Raw genomic sequence first — 27,610 nt, forward strand, 5'->3', positions numbered from 1 at the left:
TTGTCTTCTGTTTCCCTGCTGCTGGCCATCTTCCCCAAGACCTGGGATTCAGAATTTGCTCTCAGTTAGTGCTATGTGGCATTGGGAAGGAATCCACTGAACGTGGACCTAGCAGATTCAAGTGTAGGACTTACCTTTGAGCAACAAGGCCAGAAATAAATCACGCCATTCAAGGTAACCTGTATTGGTATTGTCAGTCATAACCCCTCAACTGGCTCAGAATAAATTACGTTCTTGTTTCCTAAAACGGCTCTCAGACCACTCCTCTCCTCTTGGCTACAAAGTCTCCAGACTCTCACCTAAGGCTCAGCCCTTCCCCCATCTTCCTTTCTCTAATCCCCTTATGAGCAGCCAGCCACAGCCCAAGACAGTATCCAACGTCTTAGGTAGAGAAAATCTTTTTCTAATCTTTTCCCTGACTCTAGAGTTTTGCTTCCATATCTTAGCAACAGCAAACTAAAGTTTCAAACTGTTAATTTATAAGGATTTGCCCACCGAGGTCACAGGCAGGCCTCCTGCTCTTCCTCCTCGGCCAGAGGTCAGGTCTGCCTATTCTGCGTTTTTTTAACCTGAATGAGGGGATCCATTGGATGACAAAGGACTAGATACTAACAAAATCACAGGACAAGGAAATATGATCCAGTCAACACTCTTTATTGAACGCCTTTGGTGTTCCAGGCACCGAGTTAGTCATAAAGGGGAGCAGAAGCAGACAGAGCTCTGCCCTTGTGTGGCTTACAGACAAGGAGGAAAGACATCGCATACAGAGGCAGAATGAAGCTGTGACCGACAAGGGGCAGGAAGACGGGTCGAGGGGCTGAGAAGGGCACTACCTAGCAGGAGCTGGGCAGGCAGGCAGGCAGGCAGGCAGGCAGGCTTCTACCAGGCCTGGAAGCAGAGCTAAGACAAAGGTTCACTAGGCTGACTTGGGGAGTGGCAAATGCCATTTCATGGGAAGGAGGCAGGCCACTGGAAGGCTCTGTGACACCAGAAGACCCTGAGGCTGGGGCTGCAAGCTTGAGTAGCACTGGAGAGTAAGATTGGTTAGAGAGGTAAAGACAGACCGCTACCGAGTTTCAAGCCAGGGAGAGATGGCAAAAATTTACATCTTGGGAAAAAGCCACTCTGGCTGCAGTTCAGATGATGGACAGGAATATTACAAAGACTCGAACTGTCAGCTACCTGGAGTGTCTATGTGGAAACGACCAGTTACCCAGAGGAGGGCTTTATCTGTATGTTTGGGTTTCTATAACGTAACTGCTATACTAAATGAATATATACATACACTTCGTCAGAACATCCAGTGTACTGGTGACTCATGAGGCCACCAACAGGAGTGGCAACCTGTCTTGCCTCCCCAAACTTCTTGCCCCTTCTCCCACAGCTTCTTTCTCCACTTTAAAAAAATTATTAATATGTGTCAATTGTACAGAATGAGTTTCATTATTACATTTCCATACATTCTTAAATTTGAATCCACTCTTAACCATTCATGATCTCCTCTTCAAGAGGAGACACTGGGGATCAAGACGCCTGGCTCAAGCTAACCACTGCTCTACCCAAGCTACATTCCCAGCCACTTCTCCTGCCTTTTAAAATGTAACGTGCTTAAATCGTTGTTTTTTGGTTTTGCACACAGAAGAAAAGAAAAATCACACACTATTATCCACAGTCTCCCCTTAGACTTAGTTCTTGCAACCAGGGCTTCCTTTTTAGAATCCCCTAAAAAGACAAACTGAACAAAAGCCCCCCATACTCGAGCGCTGCAATCTTGGCAGGCAGAGTCCTGGGCTCCATCCTCAGAACTACGTAGACCTAGCATGGTGACATCAGACAGTTACCTCACATTCTGGAGGTGGAGGCAAAAGCATCACAAGGTCAGGGTCATCCTTGGCTACATAGCAAGTTCAAGGCTAGCCTGGGCTACATGAGACCCCAATCTCCAAGGAAAAGAGAAGAATGAGAAAGAAGGGGGTCAATACTCCTATTATTTCCATTTCAGTAGCCTTCAAATCTAGCAGTAAAGTGGGATCTAGTAATTTCACTGTAAACATATACCTTTGTGAGATAAAGTACCATCACTGTCCACTGGGACTGACACATTGGAAGAAGATTCTTATTTCATTAATAAAAGGAAAAAGTAGCAAAATTTTAAGCTGACATATTCAGGGGAAAAGAGTTGAATTATCTATATTAACTTAAAGGCATAATAAAGCCATTTGCAGTTCGAGGCAAAAATCATCTTTCCTTTTTATACTACAAGTCAAAATTAAGCAAGTGCTCTACACCAGGCTAAAAACTATAACATTTTCTTGGGGAAGAAATATTCAAAGCATTATGAGCAGAATATAAACTCTGTTTATAACCCCAGCTCTTAAGCAGGAGTACTTTAAGCTTCAGGCCGGCTTGGGCTACACAGTGAGACCTTGTTAAAAACAGGGAGAGGTGAAAGAGAGGGTAGGACTTAGTTTGTTTGTTTTTTAAAGATTTATTTATTTTATGTGAGTACACTGTAGCTGTCTTCAGACACACCAGAAGAGACCATTGGATCCCATTATAAATGGTTGTGAGCCACCATGTGGTTGCTGGGAATTGAACCCTGGACCTCTGGAAGAGCAGTCGGTGCTCTTAACCGCTGAGCCATCTCTCCAGCCCAGGACTTAGGTTTTTAAAGTTGATGACGTCATATCCTAATAGAGTAATGAAGCAGGACACTCCTGTGTGGTGGTGAAGAATGTGAATGAATGTGAGGATATGTTAGAAGTCACATTTACTTTTTCTGTCTTTTTTTAAAGACACAGCCCAGCCTCCTATTTCCCTGCCTTAGCCTTGTGAGTAGCAAGGCAATGGCTTCAGCCACCATGCTAAGACGCTCTTTACCACAGCGAGAACTAGAGAGGAGGAACTACTCAGAGACAGAGATTTGGAATCAAGAGTCATGTGTCCATTTTACTTCTGCCCACAGGAAACGGCCTCAGTACTCCGAGTTAAAGACATCATTAAATAACACAGCTCTAAAAGTGCATTAGTCTCACGCTTCGAAAGACTCTTTGCTGCTGTAGGAACGATAATGAGAACGAGGGTCCGGACTTATCAGCTGCCTGTAGTCAGTGTCCCTCTACAGCACCCATCTGTTTGCCCCTTTATGCTTTCTCAACCTTACAACATTATTTTTATTGTGCCAAAATAATGCCTCAGAATTTCTAAAAGAGTATTTTCTGGTAATAAACTCCTAGCTTTTGTTTGTCCAATAAAATATCTTTATTTTGCTTTAGGAAAATAGTGGAGGGAGGTCAGCTTTCATGTAAAAATATGCATGCATAAAATATACCACACATAAACATATATATATATATATATATAAGAATCTATAAAATATATATATACCCTGAATTTAAATACATAGAAAAAAAAAGACAATTTTTTTTTCTCCTAGGCTGGTTCAGTACCTATGTCTGTCAGAATCACCCAGGCAGCTCGGCAGTGCAGGGTCGGGTCTACTCTGACCTCCTAACTCAGCCTCTGGAAGCAGAAGCAGGAGCTCCCTCTCCAACTTCCACCACACTCAACTCACAACACAGCTCCAGGACTTCTAGGCCTGAGGCAGACTCTCCCTGGGCTGGGGTGACTGTCTCTCTCCACATCTATGAGATTCACTCGATGACTCACTTTTCCAAATAACACCTGCTGCAGCATCTAATTCTGACACACACACCCTCCCCTCCTATTGGAGGACTTGGCTGATCTATTACTGCAGCCCATTACGTCATTAACCTTGGCCGAGCACATCGCATAAGGAATGAAGGCTTTAATTTGTGTCTCTGCACAGGCCTAGGACTTTGAGGTAATTCTTATGCAGGACTGCGCAGCATGTATGGCATCCCTGACCCCCACTGACTACGCTACTGTGCTGTCACCATCTCCCCTCCGTCACTGCCGCAGGAAAACAATTCCATTACCTAATTCTTAGTAGTCTACCCAGGACCGTGTGTTAAAAGAAACCAGGATGTTGAAGAAAATGCTAAAACTCAGTCCAAACCTGCACTGACCTCCCGGTGAGACCACCGTGTCACCAATACTGCCCATGTATTGCCCCCATACATTTATCTCCATTAGGGACGCAAATTCGGTACAAATTCTGCTACCGTTTCTTTAGCCAAGAGGCCTCAGTCCTGCATACGTCATCAGTAGTGGCGACTAAGCTGGGCGCCGCTAAGTCCGACACTGCACAGAGTTGAACGCTGTCTGTAGCAACAGCCACAAAATAAGTTCCCTGCACCATGAATTATCTTGTCACCTCTGCACTTCAGGAAGGACTTTTCATATTTAAAAATTTAAATTTAAATGATTTAAATTTTTTCATCTTTTAAAAATGATTCATTATTTAAAATCTTGTTCCCGGGGTTGGGGATTTAGCTCAGTGGTAGAGCGCTTGCCTAGCAAGCGCAAGGCCCTGGGTTCGGTCCCCAGCTCCGAAAAAAAAGAACCAAAAAAAAAAAAAAAAATCTCGTTCCCTCTCACTACTGAGTCAGCTCAGCAATCCAGCTCCATCTTTAGGATTGTTAGGGCCAAAGTAATTTTAAGAAACAAAAGAGTCTGTAGTGCAGGTCTGGTAACACATCCATACCACGTCCACACTAACGCACTCGGGAGCGTGCGTGTCACTTCTTGATCGGAATGCCAATCACCATAAAATCTTCCGCTAGAGTCACTTCTTGGAGCTCCAGCACAGACTCGGCTTGCTTTTTCAGTTCCGTGATGCCGTCTGCCTCCCCTTCTCTGGCTAAGGCAGTTGGTTTGTACCTCTGGCTGAAGTGAGTCAGGACGAGGCGCTTTGCACGGCACAGCTTTGCAAATGTTGCTGCCATCTGTGGTGTGCTGTGGCCATGCTCCTTCGCCTTGTCCATCTGGGAGTCATCCAGAGTCGCCTCATGGATCAGCAGGTCTGCCTCAAAGCACAGCTTCACTCCCCCATCACCCACGACCCCGGAACAGTCGCCCAGGATGCAGACTTTTCTTCCAACCATAGGTTTTTTTAAGACATCTTGGGGAGAAATTGTAACTCCATTATCCAAAACAACAGAAATCCCATTCTTCAGCTTCCCATAGGCAGGACCTGGTGGGACACCTGATGATAAAACGGATAACACTATGTCAAGAATATGGAATTATGATTTGCCAAGAGACAATTTTCACAGCTTATAGCAACCAGCAACTAGCAAGGTATCCAGGGGCCTGGAGAGAGATGGCTCAGCAGTGACGAGCATTTGCTGCTCTTCCAGAAGACCTGGGTTCAATTCCCACTACCTTCATGGCAACCCACACATGTCCGCAGCTCCAGTCCCAGGGCTTCTGAGGGTGACAGGCATATGTATGGTACACAGACATAATGCAGACAAAACTCCCATACACATAAAAATTTTTTAAAAATTAAAAGGCATCCAATTATTTTCAAAACTGAAAGAAATGTGTTACTACTTGTAGACAATGGTGATATGTGATATTTAAACATTTGAAAAGTTCATTGTTGACTGTTGTTAACAATAGCTTTATGTTTGAGGGCTTTTCCGAGCACATATGTAAGCTCACTTTTAAGCTCTGAAGTAACACTTAGACCTCACTGCACTCAAGATACCAGCTGGGATTTTCTGCTTTGCATAGGAATAACAAATTTTGAGGACCATTATTTATCATAACATCAAAGCATAGATATAAACAATCATATAATCAAAATCTCTAGTTAGATCGAATGTCTATGAACTGACTGACTAAGGAAGAAATGTGTTAATGGAGTCACACGTTTAGATAGGAAGACGGCAGCAGCTTAAGACACTTCCAGCCAAGCCTGACAACCTCATTTGATCCTTAAAACCCACATAGTGGGAGGAAAAACTGACTCCCTAAAGCTGCCCTCTGACCTCCACCTGCACACTATGGCAAACACACACACACACACACACACACACACACACACACACACACACACACACAGAACACACACACAACCACACACACAACACACACACTCACACAACACACAAAAATCAGACCAAGGGATGTTTAAGGCAATTCTGCATGCTCAATCATGTTGGCAGATGATAGCAATACCAGATTTTCAGTGTTCTATTAGTACAGATTAACACTGTGGATAATTCTTACAAGCAGATATGTGACCAACATTCCAATAGAGATCATGTTTAAAGTTTCAAATATAACAGTATTTCCACAGTATTGAGATCACAACAACAACAACAACACCAACAACAACAGCAACAACAGCAACAACACCACCCCACCTTTGGCCTCATCACTTTTCCTCATTGTCTAGAATAGTGTACTGTCTTAGTTGGGGAACATCCTGCACACCTAAAAACTAGACAGAGCGCCACCATCCTTCCAACAGGGATATCCGTGGCAGGCAAGTGAAGTTCTATGGCTGGAAGTGGGATGGACCTGGCCTCCACTCTTCAGAGGCCCCGTTGTGTGTCTCCGTCTATTATGCTGAACTGTGGTGTGTAAAACGTGTTAAGGTGCAGTGTGAGCACCACACTAACTTCATCGCCCTGAATGAGGGCAAGGGAAACAAAGCAGCCCTTGAGGCAGTCAGCTGCCACTGTAAGTTAAAGACCTGGCAATCAGCTTTACCCTGAAGACGTCACTGAAGGACCAAGGAGATGGCTTGGTAGGTAGAGTGCTTGCTGGCTAAGCAAGAGGACTGAGTTCAGGTCCCCAGCACCCAGGTGAAAAGCGGGGGTGGTACTTGCATCTGTAACCCCAGCACTGGGGGAGGAGAAATTGGTGGATCCTAAGGGCTTGCTGAGTAGTCCGCCTGCACACAATCATCAGCTCCAAGTCCAGCGAGAGACCCTGTAGCAAAAAGGAAGGAAGACACCCCTGGCCTCCGCACGCACTTGCCCACACCTCACACAAAGATGTCATTGAAAACACACCTCAAGACTGTGCACACTTCGAATTCCAACCAATCTTGAGGCAGAGGCTGGAGGATCATGAGTTTGAATTTGAGTTTATACAGTGAGTTACAGGCCAGGCTGGGCTACAGAGTGAAACCCTGGATCAGACAAAAATAGAAACAGAAACGGATTTAAAAAGTAACTTCAAAAGCGAGACAAGATGATGGGCGGTAAAGAGAAGGAGGTGCTTACCAAGGTCTCTCAGCTTCTGAGCACTGAGTTTTCCGGTGCGCTTCTTTTCCACGACGGAAAAGCCAAAAGATGGAATTCTATGGAAGAGGCGGAAGGCTTTTACCACAAACTGTTCGTCATCCACCAGACAGTAGGAGTTTTCCTCTGCATCTAGCAAGATAGTCCGTCCTTGTCCTTTGGGAGAGCTGTCTGCTTCATCCATTTGTGCAGATTCTCTTAGTTCTTCCACAGGGCACTGGTCAGCTGTAGGAACCAGCTCGTGGACCACATAAGGGAAAACCAACTCCGTGTGAGAGAGCTCCATGGTTCTCCAGATAAAGTCCCGAAGGCCGACGGGGCCGTAGATCTCAATAGGCTGCCTGCTGACCACAGAGCCACTCTGCAGGCTGATGGTGCAGAGGAGGCCTGGAAGGCCAAAGAAGTGGTCTCCATGGAGATGTGTGATGAAGATCTTGGTGATTCTCCCTTTTGATTGAGGTGAGGAATATATTAGGAGAGTTTTCAGAAATAAAGACCAAGATCTTACTGAGCGTCCCCACCCTCAGCCCCACGCCGGAGTCACCTGTGCAGACGGGACAGTTGCTCTACTCCTGGGCTGCCACTGAGGAGCACCCTCAGCCCCACAGACCAGAAACTTAAAACAAGCCTAGCAACTTACATAAGGCGCAGTCAGCTGAAATTACAGACTCCGGATGTGACTATAAACTTACTTATCCCTTTCATTTTGCTGCATGACTGCAGAAAAGAGAGAAGCGGGCTTCATTATGGTTGGGTGATTGGTACGTGTGTGGGAGAGGTGCACACGGTGTTGTGTGCAGTCTATGTATATGGTGTTGTGTGTAGTCTATGTACAGGAGTATGTTGGACACACATGCCTGCAGAGAGCAGAGGAAGAGACTGGATGTCTTACTCTATTGCTTTCTAGTACCTTGGGATGGAGTCTCCCCTAAACCAGAAGCTCGCCATTTTGGCTGGGCTGGCTGAGTGCTGAGCCCCAGGATCTGCCTCCTTGACTACCCACTAATGCTAGGGTTACAGGCACCATACAGCCATGCCCAGTTTTTTACATGGACACTGTGGACTTGAACCCAGGACCTCGTGCTCGCACAGCATGCACTCTTACCCTTGAGACATCTCCCCAGCCCTGCTCCGTTGCTTGCTTTCTTTCTTTCTTTTTTTCTTTTCTTTTTTTTTTTTTTTTGGAGCTGGGGACCGAACCCAGGGCCTTGCACTTGCTAGGCAAGTGCTCTACCACTGAGCTAAATCCCCAACCCCTCCGTTGCTTTCTAAGACAGATCTCATGCTATAGCCCATGGTAGTCTGGAAATCACTGTGTTACCCAGGCAACCTTGAATGTGTGGCAACTGTCCTGCCTTAGCGTGCCAAATGATGGGATAATACGTTTGAACTCCCAAACCTAGCTTTACTGGATGGTTTAAATGGGACAGTATGTTTTTTTCCATGATATCTTCAAATTATAGTGTTTTACAGCTTTCCAAATGTCTTCCTATATATTCTTACTTTTTAAAAATGAAATTTAAAAGTATACCAAGACATCTCACTTAAATAAATGGGCCTCAAGTATACACTGTCGCCCACAGCTCCCTCTGAGTCTAGAAATACGTCCCGAAAGCACAGTGCAATGTTCTACTGCCTCTAATTGGCTGGATTAGGTCTAAACCTTAAAGCTGCCTTCTAAGGTCTCCTTCCTGGGCAAGGATTCGCCAACCAAGACCTAGATGTGTGTCCCAGTAAGGGCATGGGGGAAGGGCAAACAGGACAAGGACTGGGAAGAGATGCGGAAGGGAACATGGATGAACAGAGGGAGGGCAAGCACTTCAGATACTGGCCAGCCGGCATGCAGAGTAAAGGCAGAAACTGACCACACTACATGAGGGCCCATGGGCCCAGCTCTTATTTCCACTCTCAACCTTCACAATAGCCTTTTCCATGCACACTGGCTTAAGTTATAACTCAATTTAGGTCAGGGTAAACCGAATTTACTGCTGGTAAACGGCAGGATGGCACAGAAGCATTTTCTGAGATGCACCTCAGGCATTTTGAAAGTAACAATCACAACCAGCACATTTCCAGTAGAACAGGCTCAAGGGCCACCTATCTGAACTATACGATACCATAAAAGTACGGGAGCGGTTTATTGATACCATAAAAGAACAGGAACAGTTTATCACACTGTGATTCGTCTGACAGCGAATGCTCTCAAAGCAGTCTTCCCAGAACGACTACACCCAGGCTGTACTGGCCGAGAACAATGGCTGACTTAGAGGCTGACTTGGGTCCACCAGACACCCAAGGAGGTGATCTCTCATTTCACAAGGTCTTCTCTCGCCGTAGATGACTCTTCAACACGCTGCTTTTGTTTCTCTCTTCCTCAGGTCTTGTTGGGTGATTTCTGTGTGGTGCTGTGGATTGTATCTAGGCTGCCACACCCACTCTGCAAGCCCCCAGTCACTGAGCTCTGCCCCAGGCCTCTGCTTAGCCTTCCTTTTTTTTTTTTTTTTAATTTCAAATGAAAAGATGTTTCTTTTTTTTTTTTTTTTGGTTCTTTTTTTCGGAGCTGGGGACCGAACCCATGGCCTTGCGCTTCCTAGGTAAGCACTCTACCACTGAGCTAAATCCCCAGCCCGAAAAGATGTTTCTTAAATATCCCCATTTCCATTTTCCTCTCACCATGACCAAGGCTTCTAGAGATAAAAAGAACTACAGCAGCCACTGAGTCCAGATCCAATGTTGGCCACAGAACTGCCAACATCAGACCTCTTGGGCCTTCTCACTCTACACTGCAAAACAAAGCCAAAGCAGACACAAACAGCTGGGCCCAACGCGAAGGGGGCAGATAAAGGGAGGAAAACTTCCACAGCCATCAGTCCCAAAGAGGCCAGACACTTCATTTTCGGGAAATGTGATTTCTGAGATACAGGGAACAGCAACCACAGTTATGAAAGGTATGAGGAAGCTACCAGGTGAAGAGTAAAAATCACACCACTTCCTTTGCCCTAGGAAGCAGGAAGTGGTAGAGAAACACGACCTACAGAGGAGCAGAACACTAAGCATCCTTGGTCAGACATGAAGATGAAATTAAACTGCTGTGTGGTGTGTGTGTGTGTGTGTGTGTGTGTGTGTCTAACAGAAGCAGCTAATGTCAAAGTGCGGTTCCGTTTATGTAACTTACACATACTTCTATACACTCAGTCACACCATTCTCACATCTGTATGTACACGTACACAGTATACACCTATGGGAGCTGGGAATGTTGCTCACTTGATAGTGTTTGGCTACTGTTCACAAAGCCCACAGTTCACTCCCAGTTCTACAGAAAGTTTACTGTAGCAGGGCATGCTTGTAACCCCAGCACTTGGGATGTAGAGTGGGAGGACTGATATTCATAGTCATGGGCTACACAGCAAGTTCAAAGCAGCCAGGACTACATAGAACCCTGCCTCCAAGGAAAGAGGCACAGGAGGGGGGAGGTGGCTAAGAGAGGAAGACTTGGGCTTTCTTACTCATACTTTCTTCAATAAAATATGTTAAAAATTTTATAATTAAGGAAATTTTGTTTGTATGAGACAAACAGGCTTATAGCCCAGGCTTGACTCTATCATAAAAGATAACCTTGAACTCCTAATCCTCCTGCTTCTACCTCCTAAGTGCTGGGCTAACAGTACTGTGTCACCATGGCAGCCTCAACGATTTGTTTTCTTCCCTTCCCTCTCTCCCTCCCACTCTAGCTTGTACACACACACACACACACACACACACACACACACACACACACACACACACACATACACACATACACACATACACACATACACACACTTAAAATGACAGACCTGGTGACATAGGCCAATTATTCCAACTACTGAGAGCGTTCTGTCAGGAAGACCACAAATTCAAGACCTGCCTAGGCTACTGGTAATTCAAGGAGAGCCAATGGAAACTTAGCAAAGATAAACATTGTGAAAATAAGAAGTACGAAGATATGTACTTGCCAGTTGCATCGCTAACAATTGCCAGTCCTGTCAGACATAAACATGTAAATCAGTTACAATTATTTTCTTTCCTTAGTGCTGGGGGCTAAACCCTGGGCCGTGCACATACTGAATCCCTGCTGTACCACCGAGGCCCATTTAACACAGTGAGCAGAGCTAAGATCACGCTTGCTGATGCTGTTAGGAGTCCCGGTCTAACCATTTCTTTTGCTTCGCAGGCTTTGGTTTCAGTGCCAGGAACTGGACCCACTTGTTACACATCCTAAGCATGTATTCTACAGTTACTGCCTCTCTTTCGCGCTGTATCTAAAAACGCATACCTCCTTGCTTCCTGTATTACTATGACTGATGGCTGGCCCCTGGCTCCTGCAAGTATGTTTCTTTAAATATCAAGTGCCTCACCCTCTGATAAGCTGCAGCAGCTCTGAGTTACCAAGACCTCAAAAGCAGGAGATCCCCAATGTCCACTGTTCACCACCAACAGTGCTCACTGGCATCTGCCAGGCACATAAGTGTCACTAAACGTACCTGACTGTACATCAACGTGCAAACACAGAAACGAACTACATAAATAACATAGTTCCAGATACCAATGTCGCTACGAAAACAGTCTTTTAGATGAGATTTAAATGATGAAAACATCATAATTGATATGTTAATAAAATTATTTTTAAAGATTTAAATGATGCCATGGAAGCAGCCATGTAGGATATGTGCGAGTGTGTGTCTGTGTGTGTGTGTGTGTGTGTGTGTGTGTCTGTGTGTGCGCGCGCATGTCTATGTGGAGAGAGAAAGAGAGAGAAATAGAAATATATATAAATATATTTCCTTTAGCAGTCTTTTTTGAGACAGGCTCTCCCTGTGTAGCTCAGGCTGGCCTCTAACCCACAATCCTTTCTGCTTGCTGAGTGCTAGGATTCCCAGCAACTTCCACACACCTGCTTTATAACAACTCTTTTAGGCAGAGTTTGTAATCCTGTTCTTTGAGACAAGAAACATATTTAAGCTGGCTGATCTGCTAAGGTCTAGCCTGAGCTACAGCTGGGTCTAAATCCCAGGTCTGCCTGAATCTAGTCAGACTTTTCACCACTGGATTCACCCTCCCGGTGCTGGTCTTGGATGACTACTCCATTCCCTCAGGCTGGACTTCAATTCTCCCAGGCTAGGAATTACTTTTCCTCTCTCAGCAACCTGCAGATCAACTTGTCTGAGATGGCAAGATGGCTACTGAATAGCAAGAGGAAGTATCCTCCTCCCTGACCACTGCCCTTTGCACTCTCCCAGGAATTTCCTGGCAGAGACAAATGCAGCCAACACACCCTTTAGGGCAGGGCCCATCTGCTACACCGGCTGTATCTCTCCCCTGCATGCCCAGGCCTCCATCAATCCTGCTCTTGACACAGGGTGAGTGAAAACCAAGTAAAGGTGTCCATGACGTTTAGCAAGCTCTGCTGGGTGCTTGGCGCTCTTCCAAGTCAGAGTTCTAGTTATGAAGTGGATGTAGCTTTGGGCCTGTAACTCAACAGCAGCTTCCTGGCAGCCGAGAGCATGCCACATAACAGAGGACACTCCCGAGGAGCTGGATGCACACTAACCTGCTTTAAGCTGGCTTTTCATAAGCTGGGTCTGTGTGCCCTCCCCACAGTCGAAGAGCCAGCACTCGCCCTCACACCGAAGAACCACGGCAGAGGCACCCCGAGTGGGCGATGGATATGCTGCTCCTGTCCCAAGAAAGGTCACATCCATAGACATCTTCCACCCTGCAACGGAAACATCACTGGGGGTCATTGGAAAATCACCGCACAAAAGCCTGCTCCTCTGAGATTTTCTGTGGTTGGTTGGTTCTTGGGTGCTGGGGATAGAACCTGGATCTTCCTACTTGCTGAACATGTGCTCTGCATGGAGTGATACCTGCTTCTGCCATGGGATAACGATTTGTTTGGTGGTTTCAAACAGTGCTGGTACTCTACCACTGAGCTATACTCCAGCCATGGTCTTAACTAGCTAAAACTACAAGTCACCAAACTGTGTTCATGTGCACACACACACACACACACACACACACACACTCTCTCTCTCTCTCTCTCTCTCTCTCACACACACACACACACACACATTCTCTCTCTCTCTCACACACACACACTTTCTCTCTCTCTCTCTCTCTCTCTCTCTCTCACACACACACACACACACACACACACATGCTCAGTGGTAGAACTCCTACCCAGCATGTACAAGGCCCTGGGCTTAATCCCTGGCATTACAGGTAAAACACTGTAGTTGAATTCCAACCCTATGACAGTCTCTAAAAGGCAAACTACAGAGAAAGAAGAACGATGAGTGTTTGCCGGTGTTGCAAGGGAGAGAATTAATGGGAAAATCATTTTTTTCCTTTGGTTTTTGTTTTCTGAAGACAGGGTTTCTTGTGTAACCATGAATGTACTGAACTATCTCTGTAGTCCAGGCTGAGATCCATCTGCCTCTGACTCTCAGGTACTGGAATAAAGGCATTCACTTCCACCGTCCTTCAGGGAAGCACATTTTTAAGGAAGTAAAACTATTCTATATGTCATGATATAGAAATGTCATCATATGGAGAGAAAATCCTGGGTGAATTGCTTACACAGCAATGAACGAAGCTCTGGTTGTGACCACATACAGGCACCACACATACAGGCAAAGAAACATTCTACATCGGTACACACAATCACAAGAATTCAAATTAATAGGTTTCTTTACCAATGAAATGAACCAGCTGAAGTCAAATCAGAAGCATAAAGGCAGGTTTATAGAGAGACAGCTCTCTCTAGAAGGTCGCTATCTCACAGGTGGAGGTCAGGGAAGTCCACGACCCGGCTAAAGCAAGGGGGTTTCACAGAGCTTAGGTGAGGGGTGATGGTGTGCCAGCCAGGACCTGGGATGGTGTCCATACGTGATCAAAAACTGAATCCCCCAGGGGGGCACTCTGAGTTTTGAAACATGTTAGCCTGGAGGAGTTTTCTCTGTACAGAAAGGGTTGGGGGAAGGAGGGTCTTAGGGGTTTCCCAGCTTATGCAGGGGATGAGCAGGGGTTCCTAACACAGATAGCATTTGTTTATAACTGTCAGTACTGGCTCCCCAACTTACCAGACTAATGCTACTTAGTCCAGGAAAAATGCGAAAGTACAGGGTGAGAGGCTAATTCACATTTTTAAACTCTAATAAACAGTAAGCCCCATCTGGGTTTAGTTTTGGATCTAAACAAGACATAGTACAATCATGCTTACCAAGTGGTGGCCAACTGATCCCTGGGAAGGACCAGGGTACCGTATAGCAGTGTTGATATTTTACAGCAAATGGTATGTTTCACTTGAAGACAGAGTTTGTGGTTGGTCAGTTTGCCTTTGCCCTTCTCCCACCAAGTCCTGAGACCGAACATGGGGCCCTGGGCACAGACAGAAGTGCTCTGCCATGAGTATACCTCCAGCTGCGGCTCATCTCTTTCCAGTGATCTGCGACCTGGTCAATGTGCAGATGTCTGCCAACTCCTGGCACTGTTCTCACTAGACCTAGGCACTGTGCCACCTCTGATCTGTGTCTGTGATGGGAGGTGTGTGTCACATGCAACAATGAGGGCCAGCTGAAACCTATGAATAACCAGTTCCATGTGAGTTAGAAATTTAAATACAAAAAAAACTGAAAAAAAGATGTCCTAAATATTAGTGCTGGGAATACAGTTCAATAGGTGAGCCTTTGCCTAACGTGCACGGCGCTCTGGTTCTGTCCCCAACGTGAGGGTAGAGAATCAGGAGAATGTTGATATAACTAGGGAGTGGAAGGACTTCCTTGCAAAGGCCGAGAAACAATGAAATTTAAAAATGAACTCATCTACTGCCTGGTACAGCATTTTGTAACATCTGTGTATCAAAACTCAGTGAAATCACAGAAAAAAAAGGTAGACACCTACAAGGCTGAGGGAAGATGTCAAAAGGAGCAGTGCCCGCTGCTGGTGTGAGCCTTCTAATCGTGACAGAAGTCTCAATAGTACGCTGCCTCAACACAGCCTGCAATAAGCAGTCCCACCCCTAGAAGAGGAGCGACAACCAGTGGGTGCTTAGGGAGGGGTAACCGGTTTTCTCCAGAGACATGCCACCCGGTAGATTATCTGCTCTGTCCTGCATGGGTCCAGGGAGGGACGTGACTGGGGCGGCAAGGGAACAGAGGGAAGGCAAACGCACACAGACTTACACAGAATCTGGAGTGGGTGGACTGAGCTCTCTGATAGACAAACCCAGGAGGTTATGTAGAGAGCTGACCAGAGAGGACTGTTGCACACAGCTGAACAAGAGGCAGGGTTTGTGGTGCAGTGCTGGACTGAGGAGGCTAAGCTCATAACTGTGGTCTCTGTAGAGCAGTCTTCAGGCACAAAGGGGTGCTGCTATGCAAGACTCTTCTGCACGGTCAACAGTCATTCTTGACTTTCTCTGAGCCTCCCCCTGGGTGGGGAGGGGCACGCTTTGCCATTTTCCTGTGAGTCTGAGGACAGGGTCCATGACATGGCTGTGCTATGTCCACAGCACATTTACTCTGGACTTAATCTAATCAGGGCTCCTGCCACCACTACTTATCCAGTCCCAACTGGTCAGCCCTAAACAGCTGTACACATGAGCAACACAAATGGATTCCTTATGCCGTATATACATGTATACACTTGTATATATGTATATATGTGTATATATATGTATATACATATATATATGAATGTGAAAAAGGGGACAGGGAGGGTGGAAATACTGTAAATACAGTTCTTGTGTATGAAATTCTCAAAATTTCAAGTAAAGAAGTAGAAATTGTTTTTAAGAGGTTAAATGGCTGTGTGGTGTTGGAAGTACTTCACTGAGTAAGGGAGCTTGTAGCACAGCCTGACGAGTTGGGTTCAGTCCCTAGAATGTACATGGTGAAGAGAGAATCAACTCTCACAAGTTGTCTTCTGACCTCCACACGTGCCCCTTCAAGTTCATGTGTACACATACACACACAATAGTAAATAAAATAAAATATTAACTTTATCTTATGGAAATGCATTTAATGAAAAGTACTGACATAGGGAAAAATAAAGAGGATACACACCAATCACAGAGTACATTCAAAATACAAGTAAGCATGAAAAGTGCTCGACCCCCCCCCCCCCCCCAGTAGAAATGCAAACTGAACAGAGACTCGATTTCCCACACATCAATCGAGCAATGCTAGCCAAAGCTAGCTGGAATGATGGGGAATGCTCGCCAAAGCTAGCTCGCCAAAGCTGGAATGATGGGGAATGGGGGATGGGTGTAGTCACAAATCACAATGGTGGAGGGGTGAGTTGCTATTACTCTGTGGGAGAATAATTGACAATAAATATTACCAGTAATGACTCTGTTGATTACAAATCCCAGCACTCTCGTTTTCTGGAATCTGGCCTATAGAAATAAAATTCTGTACAATAATGCTTACTATGGTGCTTTTGGGTGGACTAAAATATAGAAATAATTTACAGTTATGTCAACAGGAAAAATGACAGTTTATGTTCTTATGCTAATTATCCTATTAAATTATATTATTTTATAGGTAATAAACACTGTGCTCTGTAACTACAAGAATAACAATGAGAAAAATTATACTTGGCCACAGTGTAACCTCATTTTTTAGAACAATGCCTGAGGCCCCCACACTTACATGAGACAGTGTGGTTTGTGGGTGTACAACATATTATTAATATGGTCAGCCTCCTGGGTCTCTAGAATGCTGGGAGGATAAACAGGAGAACGTCTGCTAACTTAAATCTTTGGACTGTTTTCAGTTATAATGAACAATGTCTTATTTATTTCTGATGTGAATTTAACAGTGATGATGTTTTACAGTATCAAAAGGACAAATATGCTCTTATGACTACAGTCATTTAGTTTTCCTTTCCATTTGGGGCAAGGGCTCCCCCACTCACCTCACCTTTCACACCCATCTCTCACAAGGTAATTATCTACAGGCAAGCATTAAGGTTACTTTAGCACCCCTTCCCTGAGTTACTCCACATTTCTGCCTCTAGATTACACTTACTTTTTGACAATTACAAGTTTAGAGTGCATACACAGGCTTACTGAATTACCTCCTTACTGTTTTGCACTTTTCACAAGGTAGAGATAAACAGTAGAAAGTTAACTTAAAAGCTGGTAAGACACAGAAGGAAGAACGAGATGTAACTGTTACTGGAACCTGGTCCATGTTGTTTGCCACTCCGCTGAAAAACTGGCAACAGAAACTGATGGAGACAATGAGCGTTTTTACAGTTTTGACCAGAACTGGGCAAAGAGCTGTTCTCAGTGTGCCTCTGCCTTGTCAAGAGCAATGCTATGACTTACAGAAAAAGATGAGTCAAAAGACAGGCGACACGCACACGGCAGCTTAGCTATGAGTCCATGTCACCAGAGCTGAAGAAAGTCTCAAGTCAGGGCTCCTGGCTGGGCATTTTCATTCACGGATAATACTTCCTAATCTCTCCATCTGAGTCTTCTGCCCCTGCTTTATTAATCACTGTGTAATCCCTAACGAATAATGGATCTAGACAAGTTGTTGGGGCACATCAGAATTAGCCAGGGTCCTTTAAAACACCAACGATTAGGTCCAATTCTAGAAATATTAAATAGGAGATCCTGTGAGAACGGTGCATGTTCAGTCTGAGCGTGTGCTCCCTTGTACGCTGACACCGAGTCACGTGGGAGAACTATTTGGTGAAGTGTGCTAGGAGGTGCACACCTGTGATCCCCTCACTCAGAAGGTGGACAGGAGGACCCAGGAGAACAAAACAAGCCAGCTTTGGCTACGTAGTAATTTTAAGGCCAGACTGAGCTCCATGAGATACTCTCAAACCAGCCCAGCGAACAGACAAACAAACAAATAAACACGAACTCCTTCTTAGAAAACTGTAACCCAAGGGACCTAACCTGAAATTATTAGTGAACACTTAAAACAAATTGTGGTCGGTTTGCTTTGTTTTGTTTTGTTTTGTTTTAGGTGGGGCACGGTAGCACATGCCTTTAATCACAACTCTCAGAAGACACAGACAGGCAGATCTCTTTAAATTCAACACCAACCTGGTCTACACTCCAGGCCACCTAAGGCTAATAGAAAGGACCTGCCTCAAACACCCAAACAAACCCAAACTGAAAATTCCAGAGGCTAGGGAGCTAGCTCAGACGAGTAACGTGCCTCAGCTCCCCAGTGCTCACATACAGACCAGGGTCCGGTCGGGTGCGGATATAATCCTAGGCCTGGCAGAAGCGGACAAGCAGATCCCCGGAACTCACTGGCTAACCAGGTTAGACAATCTGTGAACGAAAGACCTTGTCTCAAAAACTTAAGGTGAAGAGTAGTGTGGAAGCCGTGCGACACTGACTTCCGGTATCCATGCGCATGTACACACACATTCATACACATGCACACCCACAAAAGTCAACTGGATGTGGTGGTGAATACCTCAGATCCTGGCATGGGGTGGGGGAGAGGCTAAAGTAGAGGAACTGAGAGTCTGAGGGCCAACCTGGGCTAAAGAAACTATCTTGAAACAAAAAACAAAACAACAAACAAACAGAAGGAAACATTTCAAACACATACAGAATTAGAAATGTCAGTACAATACATTGACAGAGTATTCACAAAGCTTCAAAACTTGACTCATCTACACTCCACCTTCACACACACACACACACACACACACACTGCTCCAGAAGCTGGAAATGGCATCAGGTGTTTCCAATAGGCCTGACTCGGTGCTAGAATATCTCCTTTCCTGATGCCAACATCTACTAATGGTCACTGTCAATCTCCATTATGTCATTAGATGTGGCCACAAGGTGACAAGTGTCCCGCTGTGGTTGTTAGCTGGCATCCCTCTCTCTGAGTCCTTGACCAATCATCTGGTTACCTGTGGTAAAGGTCTATAATGAGGAGCGAGATCTTATTTAACTCCCCATGGTGCAGTATGAAATACACAGTTGGCTTCCATGACGTTTTCTTGCCAGAAAGTAGGGCCAGAACCAGAAAAGGCTAAAGACCAGTTCTCTAAAGAATCCCAGAGATAGAAAAGGCAGTATGCGGGCTGTAGGAAAAATCATGTAGGACACGCAAATTGGTGTTTCAGCTAGTAAAATACAAGGGGTTAAAAAAATTAGAGGGGATCGGGAGAGCAAGAGACAAGAGGTATTACTGTAGAATGTGTAGCTTGTTTGGTTCCTGATCTGGATAAACTGATAGGGGAAGAGAAAGCAGGGAGAATGTAAACACTAGTTAGATAATAGATAGTAGGAAATGCTAACAAGACTGATTTTATGATCCAAAAACCAGCCATTGTGTCTTATAGACAAGCTTTTACCACATGGAGTAGTAGATTTCGTAATCACTTTAAAACAACAGTGGGGAAAGAAGGTAATGGGGTCAAACCAGCCTGATCATGAATTGGGAATTTTTTCCCCATGTATGCTTGAGATTTTCCCCGAATAAAAGGCTTAAAAAAATTGACTAAATAATCAAAAGCCTCCCAGTAGGTCAGCTGGCAAAGAGCAACTATTTAAGCCACGGTGTATGCTTTGTGACATGCATCGCTCGGGGAATTAGGAATTTAAAGTGAGCAAACCACATTCAGTCCCTGCCTTCTTGGCCAAAAAGCAGTTGCTCGCTCGCTTTCTCAAGACCGGGATCCACGTTCGAGATAGTGCGCAATTTCAGTCTTGACAATGCTGTCACTTGTCACCTCGGGCCTGACTGCAGATCACAATCTCTGCTGACCGTGGGGATATCCCACAGGACCTGAGGGACTAGTGGAGACCGGCGCTCCTCAGTTTCCAGGCTGCCAGCTCCCGGTCAAGGCTGCAGGCGGATGACACCGCCGCCCCTCACTTCGGAGCTGCGTGGGCCGAAGACTGAGTGGCCCGGCCTGTGGTCACCGCGAGCCCCGGGCACCGCGCGGCGCGTCCTCGCTGTCGGGCGCTCCCGGGACCTCTGCGCCCGCCCCGCGGGCCTGTGAGCTCCGAGGAAGCGCGCCCGCCCCCCTCGGGCGTCCTGCCCCACTCACCCTCTCCCTGAGGCCCGCCGGAGCCGAGGGAGGCGCAGGCCGGCTCCGAGGCCCAGCAGTGCGCGAGTAGCGACGCGCAGCCGGAAGTGCGCCGCCCGGCGGTCCGGCGAGGCCGCTCTAGGCGCCGGAGGTGCGCGGGAGGTCCGCGCTCGGTGGCGCTCGCCCGGGCTGGCTGCGGGGAGGAGAGGGTCGCGGGTTCCCACCCACTCTTCGGTCTCCGGAACGCGCTGGCTGCAGTGCGTGCTGCTGGAGCTCCTGACCCCAAAGTGGAAACCTGTCCTCTTCTGCCTTTGGTTTGATTTTCATGTCCCGTTTTCCAGACAAGAGTTTTTCCTGATGTGTTCGTAATTGTTTTCAGTCTTTGGGATGAATCTTACATCTGCAGAGCCTGAAAGTTTAAGCTTGTGCCTTGATAGGAAAGCACTTGGCATCGGACTTCATTATCAGCCTAACCACATGCCTTCTGAACCTCTTATTTAAGGATCGTTTTTGTTTGTTTTTGTTTTGAGACAGTGCCCCGCAATGTCGCCCGCCGGTGGCTAGGTTTGAACTTGCTACATAGACCTGTTGGTCTGGAACTCTCAGAGAATCCTTGAAGTCTGCCTCTGCCTCCGAGGGCTGGGATTAAAGGCGCACTCATTGTTTCCTTTTGCTATTTAGGGGTAAACTTTTATCACAGCAACAGAAATGAAGCTAGAACACTAACTGTGGCTTGCGTGTTCTTCTTGGTTCTCTGTTCTTGTTTTAATAGCCGGAGACCTACTTCGTGTTTGATGAGTGCCACAGGGGTTTGGGGATTTAGCTCAGTGGTAGAGCGCTTGCCTAGCAAGCCGAGGCCCTCGGTTCCGTCCCCACCTCTGGAAAAAAAAAAAAAAAAAAAAAGATGAGTGCCAGACCCAAAGATAGAAATCTGTTAGATTTATCAATGCCCTATTGTTGGGTTAGAAGGAACTCCATTGGCTCATCCTGAAAGACATGCATGAGAGCTGATGGCTTACTGTCTTGATTCCCTGGTCACATCCCTGTTAATGTGTAGGCTAAGCTCAAATCTATTCCCCAAAGCTGTGCGTTCTGGCTGCTCTGTGCGCTCTTGATCCTAAATCTTAGAGGCACTCTCCGTTCTTTTCCCGCCTACTCACTGTCCACACTCTCTCTGGCAAGCTCAGCAAAGGGAACTCTGCCTCGTCGCTGCTGATTTACTGGTCTGCTTTATAAATAAATGTCTTCAAGGACAACTCTGCCTGCTGCCTTCCCTTCCTCATGCTGGTTTGCGACCTGTATCTTCCCTCCCTGTGAGACTTTAGTCTTCCATCTTTAATTCTAGAGTTGCACTAAATAATGTTTTTGAAGAACTTCTATAACTTTCAAGGCTAAAATAGGTAAATTTAGACATCACGTGGGCTCATTCGAGTCTGTTAAAACCTCAGCTGCTCTGTGTGTCTGTCCTTAAACTTTGCACGGGACAGGCAGTGGTATCTGATCCTGGCGGGGAATTCCGCATCAGTTCCCCGGCTTCATACCAGATGGACCGTGTGTCTGATCCACCAGGGTAAAGATAGCCTCGGAAGGACAGAGTCTAACTCGATCATTAACGCTCAAGGAGATACCCAGTAAAATTATTAAAAGTCAAACCGTCAAGCTCATCTACTGACTTAAAACACTTGGAAGGTGTGCTTTTACAGATAGAGGTGCCTTTCTCAAAGTCATTTTCAGCCAAAACCTTTGGCCCATAGGGAGTGATGTCCCTTACCCAGAAATGACAACCCTGAATGGGCCAGCAATTAATTCCTCATCTAGGAATGGAACCCTTCCTGGCTGGCAACTGGATGGACCGAGGTTTGATCCAGGAATCTATACCACCTCTTCCTGTTTCCTCTTAGATACACAAGCATGCGTAGTTTAGCTTCACTGTAAATCTAAAAGGTAAAATGTATGTGAGCTTCACGGCTTGACTTTTATACTTTTACTGCTTATCTCCTTGAGCCTTAAGGATCAACTTAGACTCTGTCCTCAAGATGTAAGTATTTTCTAAAGAAAGGCCTAACCTTTGGGAATGCAGGCTGAAGGTTAAGGTCTACTTGATACTCTTAAGAAAATAGATAAACCCGGTGTTAGTTGCACATACCTTCAATCCCAGCTCTCGGGAGACTGAGGCAGGTTGATCTTTGTGATCTGAAGGCCAGTGTGGTCTACAGAGCGGGTTCCAGGACATCCGGGGCTACACAGAAAAACCCTGTCTGAAAATACCAATAAGAAAAAGAAAAAGAAATGAAACAAAACAAAACAAACAACAACACAGATAAGCCAACTTAAAATGGACAAGGGATAAATCTAAATGAAAATTACAAAATACTTGGTTTTTCTTAGCCAGTCTTTATGTATGACTACGTATAGGGCATTGTTTGCATCTGCTTGGCTTTTTGTTTTTGTTTGTTTGTTTACTATTTCCGTGGAGCCAACTATAAGTGATTTATTAAGTAAAGTAAGATAATTAAATCAGCCCGTGTTTTATTTATTTATTCATTTTTTAGTTCATAGTATAGCTGGAGTTTGACAAAGGGGTAGCAGGGGTCAGAAAAAGGAGATTTTAATCAGTGTAACTACAATGGGGGAGGGTAGAGATAATCTCTTCTGCACTGTGTAAAAACGCTCACCTATCAAGAAAAGAGGGAGGTTGGAGTTCCGGGAGAGAAAGAGGATTTCTGGGATTGAGTCAAGACTCAAGGCTCAGGAGATTCATACCACACACAGAAGAAGGCAGTCATATGAAACTGAGGACCAGGTAAGCAGCTATGTGACATGACTTAGATGAGCTCTAGTCGTGAAACAGAGGCAAAGCTTCTGGCCTAAGCATCTACTCATATATAAGAAGTCTCTTAGTCATTATTTCAGGGAGTGTTTATTCTTCAATCATTCATTTAAATGGCAGCAATTCTAGGGGCTCACAGGACCCCTTTTATGCGGAGCTGGAAGAATTTTCCAGAAGGGTTAGGTAACCTCTAGTTGATTGGTGGGGGCAAAGCAGTGGCATTACTACAATTTTGACTGGCCACCATGTTAGTTTCATTCTATTTTGAAGACCTTGGAGAGTTTCAGAGACCAGTTCAGTTCTGGCCTTGTTGTCTCTTCCATCGAGGTGTCCCAGGAGTTGACTCAGCTCCAGGCAGCTTCCCTGTGTCAGGGCCGTCAATGGATCAATGACCCATCATCAGTGGCTCTCTCTGAGGAGCCCAACTTGCTTCCCGAGGGATTGAAATGTTTTTATTCCCCAGGTTTTTTATTTCTTAGTGGCTACCTCATTTTAAAATTAAATAGAAAAATTAAATCAGTGGATCGTGTGTAATTGGACAGACGCACCGATCTGTATTTCAATTCTGATCCTGCAGGGTGATCTGAGAAGTCTCTAAAGCTTGTGGGGTGGACTGGTTTTCGGGAGATGAGTGCTCTTGTTCTAGGATACACACTTGCCCTCACAGATGGATTGTGCCTTCATCTGGGGTGGACTCCTCTAGACTCCAGTCTTCCTGGGAAGAGCTCCCAATGACTACTGTCCAGATCAGGTTGGCCCGAGGGCATGTGGGGGGGGGCAGATTATCATAATTGATTATCATAATTGATTATCATAATTGACTTAATCGATGTGGGAAGAAGATCAGCCCGAAAGTGGGTGTCACCGTCCCTGGACCATGTGAGAAGAGGGAAAGCGAGCCGAGTGCTACAGACACGTGTGTGTTCGCTTCTCTCTGCTCCCACACGTCAGGCGTGCCCTGATTAGCTTCAGGTTCCTACAGCTGTGACTACCGCACAGTGACGGGCTTTAACCTGGAACCGTGAGCAAAAATAAAACCCCCTTCCTCCCTAAGCTGCAGTTTGCCAGGACATTCCATCACAGCAGCAGAGATGAAACTAGGAAAACTCAGGCAGTGTATTCTCGGTCATCCAAGGATACCTTTAGTGAAACTAAATCCCAGTCAGTTTTGCCCTAAGCTTTCTGGTTTATCAGCATCTGACCATAACTATAAACCAAGGCAGACAAATAAAGGATGTTTGGAGTCTGTTGATGGACTATTTGTTTATTGTTTATGTATAATAATTGCTTTAAGATTTGTTTTCATTAATTCGTAGTCTTAAGGCAGTAGTGGGGTGGCTATACCTTACTTACCTAAAACCTCTTCGGTAATTGCCATCTAATTTTAAGTGCCTCCGTAGGAGCATGCTTCCAAACTGGCTGCAGTTACTTCACAGTCTAGCCTGGAGTTGGGACAGTACATCTGGGGGGGTTGGGGGGGAACAGTGCACATTAAGAATACAGAGATTCCGGGGCTGGGGATTTAGCTCAGTGGTAGAGCGCTTACCTAGGAAGCACGAGGCCCTGGGTTCGGTCCCCAGCTCCGAAAAAAAGAACCAAAAAAAAAAAAAAAGAATACAGAGATTCCATTGATAAGTGGCTATTAGCCCAAATGCTCGAATTACCCTAGATGCACAGAACACATGAAACTCAAGACGGATGATCAAAATGCGAATGCTTCACTCCTTTAGAAGGGGAACAAGAATACCCTTGGAAGGGAATAGGGAGGCAAAGATTAAAACAGAGGCAGAAGGAACACCCATTCAGAGCCTGCCCCACATGTGGCCCATACATATACAGCCACCCAATTAGACAAGATGGATGAAGCAAAGAAGTGCAGGCAGACAGGAACCGGATGTAGATCTCTCCTGAGAGACACAGCCAGAATACAGCAAATACACAGGCGAATGCCAGCAGCAAACCACTGAACTGAGAACAGGACCCCCATTGAAGGAATCAGAGAAAGAACTGGAAGAGCTTGAAGGGGCTCGAGACCCCATATGTACAACAATGCCAAGCAACCAGAGCTTCCAGGGACTAAGCCACTACCTAAAGACTATACATGGGGGGTTGGGGATTTAGCTCAGTGGTAGAGCATTTGCCTAGCAAGCGCAAGACCCTGGGTTCAGTCCCCAGCTCTGAAAAAAAAGAACCAAAAAAAAAAAAAAAAAAAGACTATACATGGACTGACCCTGGACTCCGACCTCATAGGTAGCAATGAATATCCTAGTAAGAGCACCAGTGGAAGGGGAAGCCCTTGGTCCTGCCAAGACTGAACCCCCAGTGAACGTGAGTGTTGGGGGGAGGGCGGTCATGGGGGGAGGAAGGGGAGGGGAACACCCATATAGGAGGGGAGGGGGAGGGGGATGTTGACCGGGAAACCGGGAAAGGGAATAACAATCGAAATGTGTAGAGGGCTGCAATAACATTCGCCACCACAAGATGGCGCTGCCTTCCACTGCACCCCACGTGGAAAGCTGGGATAGCTTTCGCCATTACAAGATGGCGCTGGCCTCCGCCGCGCCAGCCGACTTTCTTTCAGGAAGTTAACTGTGTGCGCATGTGCAAGAGTGCCTTCGTGCCAGGTCTTTGCCCACTCCGGGGCGTGCCTAATGAGATCATGGGTAAGCAACCAATCAGGCGTGGACATGCCACATTAGAGTGTATATAAGCAGCGCCATTCTGGGTCTCGGTCTCTCCTCTTCAAGATGTAATAAACGCTTTGCTGCAGAAGGATCCTGGTGTCCGCGCGTCGTTCTTGCTGGCGAGACGTTGGGCGCGCGACAGTAATGTAAATAAATACTCAAGTTAATAAAGAAAAAAAGGAAAAAAAAAGAATACAGAGATTCTAATTACTACACCAATAGCTCTCATCATTTTAGTGTTTCGTATCTGTAGACCCATATCCAGAGTCATCTGCCGGGCTAGCCTGGGCTTTCGAAGAAACACACAAGAGAAAATTAAGTATGAAGTAAGGTGTTAGGAGAAATGTCTGCTCAGAGTTGGGGGAAGCCAGCAAGGCTATGAGCATCTTCAAAATACAATGGAGATGTGACTGGATGTGGAGAAGGCAGGTAAGGAAGAAATGGTGGTTAGGAAAGCATACAGTTTTGTACTTAAGATCTCCGGGACGCCATGAACTGATGCTGACCTTTAGAACAGTCCTAGACTCCCAGGAATGGGTTTGCTATACTCTGCCTGCTGCCCTAAGCGGTTGGCTGAGAGAGCACAATGGCAGCCTGGCTTCCAACTTCAAAGGGAAGACAGTTTCAAAGTGTAGCGCTCGTGGCCGGGGTGCATCCTCCTGACGTGATAAAGGCATTCTCGAGGCTGCCACACTACAGTCTCCAGGTAGACAGTGGGTCAGCATTGAAACAGAGCTTGTGGGCTGCAGCATTGTTTGCTTGTGGGGTAAAGGGAAATCCACACACCCTAGAGGTCAGGAGAGTGTTATGAGTGTACTATGTGGAAAAACTGAGGCGTTTGTAAACCTGAAAGAAAAAAGGCTTGCATTCACAGCATTCTTACTCAGTTCCGGAGAGACAAATAAATAGAATAAGTAGTATTATTGTCTCAGATGGTAAGTAGGTAAATAGAAAATCAGAGATGGGGATGCTGGGGAGTCTTGGCAGCAGTTAGTGGGTGACTCAGAGAAAGCCTTCTGAAGGGATGTGGACAGAGACTGAAAGGTACAGGTGTCGTGAGAGTTCCAGGCTGAGGTACAGTGAGTGCTGAGGCCACTTTTGAGGTCCAGGGTGTAGCCTGGGGTAAAGGGACACCGTCCCTGCAACCCACTTCCAGTCATTCAGAAAATAACCTTTATGCATGTGAAGGGACAGAGGAGGAGGAAGAAGCAAGATGTAAACAAATGTGCTCCTGGCTCAAGGCTGGCAAACCCTCAGCGTTTTCCCCGTACCTGCCCTTAAACTGCCTTCCCACCCTTCCCCTCCACAACAGCAAACAGAAAAGCTAGAGGAGAGTAACTGACGCATGGCATATGGAATTATAAAAATGCGAAGTTGTCCTTTGATCAGCACTGCGAAGGTCTCTCTCAGTGCCAGGCAGGTGTGAAGGCTTGGATAGAACGGTACAGGACAAGGCAGGAGGGGACTGGAGCTGTGGCTACGTGTGTGTGTGGGGGGGCATTTGTCGAGCACACATGAGGCCCTGGATCCAATCACCAGGACTGCCAGATTGGACAGGAAGACCTGAGGCCAGGAAGAAGTTAGCACAAAATTCCTATGCTGAGTTTTGCTCTGAGGCAACAGCTGGAGAGGAAGAGGGGCCCAGAGTCCTCCCAGCACTGCTCTCAGGATGAAGGAAGCAGAAGCATGTTTGTACCCTGGTGCTAGTCAATTGCCCAGGGAGGACTGATGGCCAGAGAGGCAGCAGAGCCAATGACCAAGTTCTTAGACTGAGAAGAAATGGTTCAGAGCCCAAAGAACACTTTTCTTTTCTTTTCTCTTCTCTTTTCTTCTCTTCTCTTCTCTTCTCTTTTCT

At 46.0% G+C, this 27,610-nt stretch overlaps 1 protein-coding gene across 2 annotated transcripts; it reads right to left on the reverse strand.

The window, feature by feature from the left end:
• Positions 1-633: 633 nt before the first annotated feature.
• Positions 634-20,336, reverse strand: Elac1 (elaC ribonuclease Z 1). 2 transcript variants are annotated; one of them, NM_001107406.1, is given in 4 exon segments: positions 2,990-5,128; positions 7,164-7,628; positions 12,773-12,937; positions 20,263-20,336. In NM_001107406.1, coding segments are annotated over 3 exon segments (1,089 nt in total). In that variant the 5' UTR covers positions 12,930-12,937; positions 20,263-20,336; the 3' UTR covers positions 2,990-4,661.
• Positions 20,337-27,610: the final 7,274 nt, after the last annotated feature.

This window comes from Rattus norvegicus, chromosome 18, assembly GCF_021556685.1.
Source record: "Rattus norvegicus strain SHRSP/BbbUtx chromosome 18, alternate assembly SHRSP_T2T, whole genome shotgun sequence".
NCBI lineage: Eukaryota > Metazoa > Chordata > Mammalia > Rodentia > Muridae > Rattus > Rattus norvegicus.